The sequence below is a fragment of the Crinia signifera genome, chromosome 9 (assembly GCF_055691185.1).
Source record: "Crinia signifera chromosome 9, ASM5569118v1, whole genome shotgun sequence".
NCBI lineage: Eukaryota > Metazoa > Chordata > Amphibia > Anura > Myobatrachidae > Crinia > Crinia signifera.
Window position 1 is genome coordinate 130386476 of NC_139225.1, and position 13025 is coordinate 130399500.

A 13025-nucleotide genomic window follows, 5' to 3' on the forward strand; every position below is an offset into this window, starting at 1 on the left:
TGATTTCAGTGTATACTCAGGTCCATGTATTTTTCATCCCATCCACAAGTGCACCAGATGAGGCAGCCATGGTGAGCGCACTACAAAGGTTACACTGTAGGAGACAAGCCATACAAGGACCGCACTATGAAGGTTACACTGTAGGAGGCGAGCCATACAAGGATCCAATGCATATATTGGAAAGCAAATACTTGTGTAGTAGTATGATAATCCCTGCGCAAAAACATCCACGTGACCCACCATCTGAGATAACCATCTGGGTGCACAGCATAGGTCAGCGCTGGCAGGGTGTGCAATCTGCAGAGGTACACGTTACAGGAATAGCACATGGTGGGGTAGATGTATGCTGCAGGGGGGGGGGGGGGGGAGACATGAACACACCTGACGACAGGGAAATATTAGAAATCATTTTCATAGAGTCATCAATGTCCTGGTCTCATGAGAGCAGTACAGGTGGTTATGAGAAAGTGGGGAGCACATCAATGTATGGGGGAAGAATTGCTGCATAGGCTGGGTGTGGTGCTTCCCCTCACAGTTCCATGCTCAACATGAGTGGTAGGCCTGGGGGCAATCTTGGTGTTCTCAGCCGTAGGGGTCGTGGGCCTGGTCCACATGTCATTGCATACCTCTCCCTATGCAACCAAGCATCTGACTTGCCTTCTTCATTGCTTTGTTACATTGTCTACCTGCCTTTAAGTCCCCTGAAATAGTTACACCTAGTTCCCTCTTTTCCTCAGTAGTTTCCATTATAGTGCCATTTATAATATATTTAGTCTTTGGATTTTTGAGACCCAAGTGCATGATTTAGCATTTTTTTGGCATTAAACTGTAGTTGCCATGCTCTTGACCATTCCTCTAATCTAACTAGATCATCAGTCATTTGTTTTACCCCTCCTGGTGTGTCTACCCTGTTGCATACCTTTGTGTCATCTTCAAAAAGGAACATTTTACCCTCAATTGCATTTGCAATATCACCAATAAAGATATTAAAACGCACTGGTCCAAGTACAGATCCCTGGGGTACTCCACTTGTAACCTTTCCCTCCTTTGACTGTACTCCGTTTACTACAACTCTCTGTTTTCTGTCCTGCAACCATGCTCTTATCCATTCAACCATCTTAGAATCCAATCCCAAGCTTTCAAGTTTATTTAACAGTCTGCGATGTGGGACAGTATCAAATGCCTTACTAAAGTCTAGATAAGCTAAATCTACAGCCCCACCTTGATCTATTACTTTAGTCACCCAGTCAAAAAGTCAATAAGATTTGTTTGACATGATCTTCCCCCAGTAAACCCATGCTGTTTCGGATTCTGTAAATTGCTGGTTTTGAGATATTCTGCAACTTTTTGTTTTAATAGTGTTTCCATCAATTTCCCTACTACTGATGTAGGGTTCACTAGTCGATAGTTGCTTACCTCTTCCTTGCTTCCACTTTTGTGTGATTGGGTGTGAAGAAAAAGGTGATTTAAAATATACTGTGTGACCAACCCGGCTGGGTGTGTGTGTCTCTTTAATTTCCTTTCTTATTTTGTCACAAAAATGATTGGATTTGGGTAAAATTAAGGCCTACTTTATACCGATATCTATAACCCTTCCCGATGTACTGCGGAGGGTAAAGTTCTTAAGGTAACTGCCAGATGGATTCTCTGCGCTTGCCCCCCTGTCAGAGTACCGGCGGTGGGGATTCAGATGTCGTTATACTGATCCCAACCATCGGCCCACCATACCACACCCCTACAACCTACAGTACATGATAACTGCTTCACTAACCAACTGTTGGTGAGCACAATCATGGTGGGAGTAGAGGGCACTTATAGATAGTCTATAATGTATCTCAGTAGTGCACATGGGTGGTCCTTAATCGGTCATAAAAGCACAATAATTATGAATAACTCTTTGTTCTCCATTTGAACCAGTGCATTTCTATCTGTGCACTTCCAACATTTATGGTATACACTTGAGAGGGTGTTCTACATCCATCAGACATGGACCCATAGCAGTTTATTAATTATTTTTACAAACTGATATACACACAACCATTCTATAGAAGTGATCATTACCTTTTCCATCTACAAGCGAGGTCGCACCCGGGATTTTGTACCTGGCTCCAACCCAGGTGCGACCCTGCTTGTGAACCCTTTTCTACTAGAGTCCCCATCCGGCATAATGCCAGGTGAGAGACGTCATTGGGACTCACTCCCATGCAAAAACCGAGGATATTTAGGCTAGTGGAAAAGGCGTATAGGTAAGAAGAGCTAAATGATCTGTTTGATATTTTGGATTTCATTCACCCAATGTTTTTATTATTTTCTATAGTGAAAGGAAAGGCTAACTGGTATTATATTTGTAATTACAGGAACCCCATTTGATCCAACATACCTACTGCAGCTGTCTGTTTCCAATGTTATTTGTTCCATTGTGTTTGGAAAGAGATTTGACTATGAGGATGAGAAATATCTGGCCCTCCTATCACATCTCAGAGATTTTTTTAAGCTGATGAGCGCTGGATATGGTCAGGTAAATACAGTATTAAGAAACATAGCAATAAGGGATCACTGCCTGAGTGACAAGCAGCGTTCACTGGGTTACACCGAGCATTTCATACGCGTGTCCACAAAAAAGTGGGCTGGCCGATAGAAATGTTTGGTGGACCCCAGCAAATGCAGGCGTGCCCCTGTCTGCTCAGGTGGGCGGATTACGTCGCATGATATCAGCGCCCGCCCCCTATTCGCGGAAGACCGTCCAGATGAAAAGTAAGTGTGTTTGGCATTAACCTGTTCTCTAGGCTGCGAATATATGCAGCCTAGCAAGTAGGTCTGAATAGGGCCCCAAGTTCTAATCTAGCAAAAACATTATATATATATATATATATATATATATATATATATATAAATAACACGAATAGAACTATCACATAAACAAAAATAACTCCTTTATTATAGAAAAAAAAGCAATTATAAGCTATTTAAAAGAAAATGTGTTGATCTATAGATAACTAAAGAAAAAATGTAAACAATGAAATGAACAGCATTATATTGTGTTAGCAAATAAGTAAATGATTTGATAATCAAACTCGACCCCAATTAATTTTGCGGTTTGGGTAAATTGCCAATTCCCATTATTGATGCCCATTTTAACACTATAACATGGGCGTCTATGGTGTGAACAGGGCCGCCGACAGAGGGGTGCCCTGGGTACAGCTGTCCCGGGCCCCGGCCTATGGAAGGGCCCGGACAGCTGCCCCCAGATCCCTTCCCAGCCCCCTCACCCATATTCCCCCACTCGGCCAGGCATGCAAAAGACACATTGCAGCCTGCAGAGTGCCGAGCCTAGGACACATAGGGGCTCGGCGCTCTGCAGGCTGCACTGTGCAGTGTGTGCGCTGGACCTGACCGTGGAGGACACTGAAGGAGCCGGACGATGCGCGACGCGGGTTATGGTAAGTAATGGGGTAGGGGGAGGTGGGGTGCTGTCATGCGGAGGCGGGCAGGCATGCGGGGGGTGTGCGGCCGGAGGTATGGTGCTGTGCCATTGGGGGCCCAGACTGTAGGTCAGTCCCGGGCCCCAACATTTCTAGTGGTTGGCCCTGGGTGTGAAGCACCATAGGAACCCATGTTAAACTCTTATCAGGCTATCAGGCAAGGAGCTCCACTGGAGCTCATCTCTGATTGGCTATGGGGGGTGCCCGTTGAGTGACACCAATTGCATTCTCTTCATTCTTGGGGAAGGGCAGCAGATGTAAACACACATAGGGCTCCTCAGGTCTGCTGGTTCAGGTTCTTTGTAGGGTTTTTTATACCCTGTGGATGCCTACTTGGAAAAGACCGATCTACACTGGAGTAGGTGAGTATAAATTTTTTATTTCACAGGTACCTAATGGATTACTACCAGATCGATTACGCTGATGCCTGGGCCAAGGGTTATTTGCGGTCTACTCTTTGGATAGGGTATAGCAGAAGCCTCCCTGCCAAATGTAAGTAGGAGCTTTTCCAGGTTTATTATTGCACAATCCATACATCTGTAAGGACAGATCAGTTAAGGTTTTGAAATATTCAAATGTATTATAAATGTAAATAATTCAAGAATGGGATATATTTCAGCTTCTCGGTATGTTCCCAACCTTGATGAGCTATATCCCAGGTCCTCACCGGAGGTTGTTACCAACTTTCCAAAAACTGAAAGACTTTGTGGCGGACATGGTGAGATCCCACCGAGACACTCTGGATGAGAACTGCCCTCGAGACCTCATAGACTATTTCCTCATGAGGATGGAAGTGGTGAGTATGTGGTAAAATATTGGGGCTAAAAAATGGAGCACTTTGCTAACAAACCACAAAAATTTAGATGAGCTGCACTTAATATATAGCAAGACCACTAAAAAAAATCATTAAAAACTCCACAGGACAAAAAGAACCCAAACACAGAATTTCATGAAGCAAATTTACAGGGGACAGTAATTGACCTGTTCTTTGCTGGGACAGAGACTTCAAGTTCGACAATGAAATATGCCTTCCTGATTCTGCAAAAATACCCAGAGATACAAGGTACGGTAACATGGCTATTGGTTCTAGAAAGAAACCAGACTAAATATGCGCTTACTGTACTTGATTTTGTGTCCCCAAAGAAGATTTATGTTGGCAAAATAATCAGAAGTATCAAAGGAACAATTGGCATGCATAGATAATCTATGAACAAAATCCCTATTGGGTGTTGATGTCAGAACACCGCCAGTGGCAAGACTTTGAGAGAGAGAGAGAGAGTTGGATTTGGGTGAGTTCTTTTGTTTCTGTGGGTGTGGTATGATGGCCCAATAGGTGGGTTCTGACGGACAGTATACCAACATCGGAATCCCAACCGCCGGTACTCCAACAGGGGGTGAGTGCAAAGAAGACCCTTGCAGGCTCGCTGAGCTCATCACAGGTTCTATTCTCCCTCTGTGGGAGTTGTGGACCCCCATGAGGGAGAATAGATCCAGTCAGTCGGGATCTTGACTGTCTGGCATTTGAACAGTCGGGTTTCCAATATCCATATACTGACCTTTGAGATCCTGACTGTCGGCCGTCATCCGGCACCTGTTTCTGTGCAGGGTAAATATTGTCTGCTTCATTTTTAAACTGCAAAGATTTTAGTTTGAACACACCCCACCCAAATCTAACTCTGCACATTTTACATCAGCAGTGCACATGGTTTTGAATATTAAAGGAGTTTGTTTTTGCAAACCAACCTGAATTAGGCCCAAGGTTTCCAAACATGAAACAAAGGCCCTTATTCTGGTTGACTCGCAAGGCTGTGAATTTTGTTTGGTAACTATTATTGGGCAGTGAAAATATAATTCATTATATTTCGAAAATGTTAAGTTTGGGTGTCGGAAGACTCATTCATTCAGTCATTTCTCCAACATCGGAATCCGGAGAGTTATACCAAAACTGTTAAGTTACGGTACATGGCAAAACCAGGTTGATCTTGCCATGTAATTAACTGCTGCTTTAAAAAAATGGGAAAATGCTCCCCAAATCTCTCACTTATGATTCTCACACCCTATTACATTTGGCCCATAGAGGTCCAGGCTGCATACGGAACTGATTGCTTTAGATTGTTTCGTTGATGTTGTTGTTGGACTGTAAACTGAGTAATATTTTCAGGTGTTGTTAATATTAGAACCAAAGAAATACAGTAAACTGTGTAGAGCAGGCATGTCCAACGTTGGCCCTCCAGATGTTGTGAAACTACACATCCCAGCATGCTTTGCCACAGTTTTGCTATTAGAGAATGCTAAAACTATTGCAAAGCATGCTGGGATGTGTAGTTTCAAAACATCTGGAGGGCCAACGTCGGACATGCCTGGTGTAGAGCGCTTAATCTGGGCTGTTTACCCAATGTTAGCTGCTTCAAAAAAGGGCTAGTCAAACACTTTAAAATGTAAGCGAAAAAGAGATAATTTGCAGCGCTGTTTTAATGACACAATTAGATAAAAGTATAACAAAACAATTTATTATTCACATGTAATATAAAAAAAGTATATATATATACAGTGTGGCAAATATATAAAAGAAGGGGGGGGAGAACCTGTCAGCAGAAGGATGAGGGGGTAATATAATCTGCTCTGGTCACTCATACAGTCTCGGCACTGGTGCAGGAGGAGGAAGATGGAGTCCAGAATTTTTGTTGAGTGGAGGTGTCCCAGTCCTTTTGGGGGGCTGCGATTTGGGGGGGATCCTTTCTAGAAGACTGTTATGCCTGTTGGATGGCACTCCGGAATGTTACTTCTCCTCACTGCTCTCAAGAGGGGTCACAGTCTGCTTTGACTGGACGGTGAATACTCCTCAATAAAGTGCAATGTGCTGGAAAATAAAGTCCAATTGCCAGGAAAGTGCTGGTGCAGATCCAGAGATTAAGCAGGATGGGGTTGGCAAATCTCTGACAGGTCCCTGAGGTGACACCAACCGGTTGTTCATATTAGAAGTGCTATAGTGCTCAGGGCTGGTGCAAGGCACCGGAGCGCCCCAGGCAGCGCAAACAACACGGTAGCCATTGGCCTGGCGCACAATAGTCACAGCCTTAGCAGCAGCCAGTGAGTATAGCGGATAGGTGATCCAGGTACACGGCAGCCTCGGAGGCGGAGGGAACACTTCTACAGCTACTCTCACTATATCTGGCACCTAGCAGCATCCTATCTGCATCGCTCCACGGGTAGTGGGGTTGCCGGGCGGAGCAGCATGGGCCGCCGCGCCAGCGTCGCTCCACCGGAGGGAAGGGGGCGGGGGTGGCGAGTGATGCTGCAAGGCCTGACGAGTCACTCCAGGCGGGGAAGAGTTGCTGCTTACCTCCATCCCATCCAGGGGGGACACTTGCTCCTATCTTCTGCCCTCCAGTGGCCGGCGCCCTAGGCAAATGCCTAAAGCTGCCTAGTGGTGACGCCGACCCTGATAGTTCTATATATTGACCTCTTGCTGGCATTTTCTCTAAGGGCACACCAAAACGACATAATTGGAATATGGAAATATGCGGCGTTTGGATGGATGACTATTTTTTAATCCCTGATTGCTGACTGCGAACACAGTAATAGTGTAGAAGGAAAGACATAACTTTACCTCTCCCAGTAGTGTAGGAAGAGCTTCCCCTGCAAATATAAACTTCTGTCTCACACTCTTTGCACTGCCCTAGGTGCTATTGCTCTCAGGAAATCTTGATGCTACAATTTAAAAAAAAAGTTTCAAAGTATGAATCGTGAACTAAATGTCTTATTTCTCATTATGCATTTAAATTTGATGTCAATTTCAGAGAAGGTCCAAAAGGAAATAGACAATGTAATAGGCAGAGATCGCTGCCCATCAGTGGAGGACAGGAGTAAGATGCCATACACAGATGCTGTTATACAGGAGATCCAGAGGTTTGCTGATATTGCTCCATTGGGACTGTTGCACGCAGCCAGCAAAGACACAACCTTTAGGGGATATCATATTCCTAAGGTATTCTTTTCAGAGATAGCATTAAATGGCTAAAATGTATTTCTTGTCAATCGGTTTAAAAAAAAAAAAAACACTTACTGCTAACCATACTTTTCCTCTTTACCCGAGCCTGATCCCTTCACATACTTTCTCAGGAATGTAAACCATCTGTCAGATGAGTTGTTACATGTGTGCAAATCACTTAACTATAATAATATATTCATACAGAAAGGTATCCACTTGGCCTCCTATCCTTACCCACCCGTTTCAGTGATAACGCTGTTAGGGTGGTACCAACTAACCAGTCAACGAAGGGAGCACACTTAAAGTAAATCACTGCACATGGACTGGCGAACCCTTATACCTTTCAACAGCAAAATAGCCAACTGTAAGCCAACACTGCAAACTAAGAAGTGAAGGGTAAGAGTACACACTCTTGCAGTGCCATACAGATGGCCAATAAAAAAACCTGTGATAAACACCCATGCCACCCCCATCCTCAGTGTAGCAAAAAGGGGGATGGTACTGATAATCCAGGCTTGTTGTAGGGGTCTAGCAGATAAGGGTCCCCTTACCGGTCAGAAGCAACAGCCATTCTTCCCAGCTGCTGGGGTAGGATCGCACTGATTGCATACACCTCTGTCTGGTGGGCATGTCCATGCATGCACAATTAGGCCATGCCTCTTGCAGTTCTGCTGTTTAAGCCTTGCCCATTCTAGAGGTTTTAACCACCTATTTCTTATGCCAGTCATTTAGGATTACCACCTGTCTGGGATTACTCTGGACAGTCCGGTAATTACGACCCGTGTCTGAAAATCGAAGGGGTGGCGTTCTCGGACTGTTCAATGTCCAGAAATAGGCAGCTACTAGCTGTGGAAGACTTTTAGATTAAGATCAATATACCATGCACTTATAAGCAGCTCTGAGTGCCGTACTGATTAATTGAAGAACCACTTTAAAGTAACAAACTGTACAATATCAACAAGAAAAATCAGACACTTCCCTGGGCGCTGCATGTAATGAGGCTGTCTTTTTTCTTTCCGGGATATTAAAAGATGAACAATAGTGCAATATTGTAACGTTTTAAGATTTTTTTTAAATACTGGACAAAATCTGTGACTCGTACCAATCAATTATGTCTACCAGAAATAGAAGACACATGCGCTTAGTTGAGGGACATAATTCGTCACCACTGAATTCTTCCTTCCTCCACAGAAGTATAATCATTTAAATGGATATACACAATATAGTGCAAAAACTTCTTTTAATTTTAAAATACATAAAAACAAGCAGAGTTTGAATCAGAGACTCTCACCATTTGTTTTTGTCGACAAGAAAGTGTAGAGAAAGTGAGCAAGTGTATATCCAAAACAGGCATACCTGGATGCTGGTACACAAAGATGGTCCTAGGAAACATCCTCTGCCCTTTTCAAGCCAACCGGTTTCGATACAAGCAGTATGTTTTTCAATGCATGAAAGATCATACAGATCATACATGTGATCATACAGAGCCTCATGACAGGCAGCTACTAGCCCATCAGACTATGGCCATTATTCAGATCTAATCGCAGTACAAATTTGTTCTCAAAATGGGCAAAACCATGTGCACTGCAGGTGGGGCAGATGTAACATGTGCAGAGAGAGTTAAATTTGGGTGCGGTGTGTTGAAACTGAAATCTAAATTGCAGTGTAAAAATAATGCAGCCAGTATTTAACCTGCACAGAAACAAAATAACTCACACAAATCTAACTCTCTCATGTTACATATGTGACATGCTACATATCTGCCCCACCTGCAGTGCACATGGTTTTTCCCATTTTGAGAACAAATTTGTACTGCAATTAGATCTTAATAATGGCCAATACATATAGGCCCTTATTCTAGTTGACTCGGACGGATTCATATTTTTGGACGGCCACCGAGTGTTCTTAGCTCCACCTACCGTAAAGATAGCTCATACCGTCCGAATGCGATAAGATGCCGAGCAAAAAGACCACAAGTGGATGTTTCATGTGAACAACTCCCCCATCTGTGGGAACCTCCCCATCCTCCGATGGTCGCCGACCATCAAATGATGGACCGATTGGTCAGACAGCTCCAAGTGCTCCAGACCACTCGGACATTTCTCCATGCGAAAGCAGGGATATGGGCGGGAAGCTGGCAACCGGCTTTGTCAGCTGTCCGCCCCCCCCCCCCACACGTGCGTAACAGGCGGATTACCATATGTATGCCTAGCGTTTTGAAACTCGGGGCATACGCATATGGTAATGAGCCCAAACAGCCCTTAATGCCCCTCTCCTCCCCCTACTCAGATTGTTACGACCAATCGTTTTCTGTATGGAATTCACACCGTATTCGGGCGTGCGCGTCAGACGCACATGCGCAGAAACGCCTCTGCACATGTGCAAACACAATAAATCGGCCATATGACCGAACAAGCAGCCATCCGACTCAATTAGAATAAGTGCCATAGTGCGGTAATGCCACTCCTCCGGACTCCGGTCTTAATTTCCGGACTGTCCAAGGTAATCCAGGACGGGTGGTGGTAACACTAATCTCCCAAATGCCAAACCCTAGCAGCTTCTACATCATGTTGTGCTTCCATTTTGAATATATAATGTTCAATTCTATTTCAGGGAACCTTGGTGATGGCAGTCCTGACCTCTGTATTGAAAGATCCCAAAAAGTTCAAGAACCCATATGAGTTTGATCCTGGACACTTTCTTGATGAGAATGGTGGCTTGAAGAAGAATGATGCATTCATGCCATTTTCCACAGGTACACATGTTATAGTTACTAATGACGGACCAGATTCAGTATCAGTCGCATAATTTAAAAAAAAAATATCCTATCAAAATACTTGATGGGAGTGTGGGCAGGTCTGTGTGATGTCTTGAAATCACATGGTAGTCACACAATGTCCTCTGGGAAGTTTTTAAATGTCCAGGATATCTTTATGGGATGTGCTGGGCCCTAGAAAGGTGCTTAGGTTCCCTTGTGGAAAGTCCTCCTCTGCTATAGATGCTGAATACAATGACATTTTTGCTGTAGCTCTCATAGGGGGTTATTCTAGTCCATTCTTTCTGACAAAATCCTTCTTAGATGGACAAAACCATGTGCACTGCGGGTGGGGCAGATGTAAATTGTGCAGAGAGAATTAGATTTGGGTGGGGTTTTTCTTCAAAGTGAGATCTATATTGAAGTGTAAAATCATGCAGTCAGTATTTTCCCTGCACAGAAACAAAATGACTCACCCAAATCTAATTCTCTCTGCACATGTTACATCTGCCCCCCTGCAGTGCACATGGTTTTGTCCATCTAAGAAGGATTTTGTCAGAAAGAATGAACTAGAATAAACCCCATAATGATTCAGCAGAACAAAAATTATTGTATACTTGCATACCACCCTTTAATGGCCTGGAGGCTCCAAAAAAATGGTTCTTACTCCTGGCACCCCAGTCAGTACAATTGGATGGTCTGAGGAGGACCAATAAAGCAAAACGTTTTGGATGGTATCATTGTAGCTATACAGTGCTAGCTTTTTTGACCCTGTATAGCGGGGTTGGGGCTACAATGATGCGATCATGATGCCATGGATCCAGACACCCCACCTGTCTACCGGCCATGTCCCCTATGTGCCTACCATGCTGGCCCCTTCCCGGACAACAGAGTGAGTAAGTTTGCCCAATGGGGCACTGTTTTATTGTTGTCTATGGTTGAGATTTCACACTATGTTAGATGAGCCAAGTGTCTGCATGCAGCCAAATGTGTACAGAACAACCTATGCTCCTGCCTTAATTTAACAATGTGTATTATATATTCTATTAGTGTAGATAATCTTTTAACAAACTTCAATTTGTACAATTTGCTTTTTCTTCATGTTACCCCCCAGGGAAGCGGATGTGTGCAGGGGAGGGCCTGGCACGTATGGAGCTCTTCATCTTCATCATCACTATACTACAAATGTTCACGTTAAAGTCCACAATGGACACAAAGGACATATATATAACACCAGAACCCAAGACCAATTCTTGCAGTCCTCGTACTTATCAGATGTTGGTTGTCCCTCGCTGATGATGCATCAGTGTATTTTTCATTGTATGGTACAGTATAAATTAAAAACTACAGATAGAGCCATCCTCATGTAGCCATTTAATATGATAAAGTGAGCCAGAGCTGTCGGACTTTATCCTATGCTATTTCCCTACTGCAGTGATTTTCAACCTTTTTACCTTGCGGCACACTAAATAAGATTTTTAAATTGCCAAGGCACACCATGAGATCCCCACGGGGCAAAACCCATTGACCCCCACAAAAAAACCTATTGGTCCCCATTAAAAAAAAAAAAAAAAACAATCACACTGGTCCCCACAGGTAGCAAAAATAAAATACATTGGCCCTTTACATGAAAGAAGGAACCGGTAAATAACAGTTGAACAGGTGGTGGCTGTAAACTGGTTTGGGCATCTCTAGATCTGGGGGCACACCTGAAAACAGCTCAAGGCACACTAGTGTGCCACGGCACAGTGGTTGAATAACACTGCCCTACTGTATTGTTCTATGTATTACATTGCAGTTGAGAACAATAGATGATAAAAAGCCTTGATGAGCCATGGCTCACCATGGTTCTCCAGAGAAGGCTAGTTGAGGAAGACTTCATCTGTATTTACAGTATAAAGCAACAGACAGCTCTCCAGTGTTTTTCAACTAATGTGCCGTGGTACACTAGTGTGCCTTGAGCTGTTCTCAAGTGTGCCCCAGACCTAGAGATACCCAAACCAGTTTACAGCCACCACCAGTTGAACTGTTATTTACCGGTCTCTTATTTTCATGTAATGGGCTAATATATTTTATATTTGTTACCTGTGGGGACCAGTGTGATTTTTTTTATATGGGGGCCAATAGGTTTGGTTTTTTCCTGTGAGGGACAATGTTTTTTGCCCTGTGGGGATCTCATGGTGTGCCTTGGCAATTTTAAAATCTTATTTAGTGTGCCGCAAGGTAAAAAGGTTAAAAATCACTGACTTACAGCATATGTACGTACAGTAGCTTGAGAAAAGCTGTGTGATATTTTATTCTGCTACGTCATATTATATAACTTCATGTACGGTAATAAAGATTCATCTTTAGACAGATGTTGCCTTGTGTTTCTTTTCAGTTTCTACTCTTAATTTGCTCTCAACATAGAGAGCGGGATGTAATAAAGGGAAAATGCGGTAAAATGGGGGTTTTACCGCATTTACCTATGTACCAATACCCGTCTGCCCCATCTCCGCTGGGCAGGGTATTGCAAACTCTGGGTGGCAATACCCTATAGAAGTTTATGGGTTTCTATCGCCGCAAGCTGTCCGCCATCCACGCAACCCCCCTCCCATCCTCCATAGATCTCATCCTACTACAGAGGTGACTATGTAACCATGGCAACAACATAAACAATGCACTACTACAGAGTTGACTATGTAACCATGGCAACAACATAAACAATGCACTACTACAGAGTTGACTGTGTAACCATGGCAACAACATAAACAATGCGCTACTACACAGGTGACTGTGTAACCATGACAACAATATA

At 43.7% G+C, this 13025-nt stretch overlaps 1 protein-coding gene across 2 annotated transcripts in view; it reads left to right on the top strand.

Annotated features, from left to right (window-relative positions):
• LOC146036035 (cytochrome P450 2B1-like) overlaps positions 1-11715 on the top strand; it is a 34601-nt gene extending 22886 nt beyond the window's left edge. The window contains exons 4-9 of one of the 2 annotated variants that reach the window (XM_083159802.1): positions 2358-2518; positions 4102-4278; positions 4404-4545; positions 7283-7470; positions 10087-10228; positions 11343-11715. In XM_083159802.1, the coding sequence (XP_083015928.1) occupies positions 2358-2518; positions 4102-4278; positions 4404-4545; positions 7283-7470; positions 10087-10228; positions 11343-11524 (992 nt within the window). In that variant the 3' untranslated portion in view covers positions 11525-11715. Of the gene's footprint in view, positions 1-2357; positions 2519-4101; positions 4279-4403; positions 4546-7282; positions 7471-10086; positions 10229-11342 lie in introns of those variants that run through there. The other variant, XR_014460758.1, reaches the window with a different exon arrangement.
• Positions 11716-13025: the final 1310 nt, after the last annotated feature.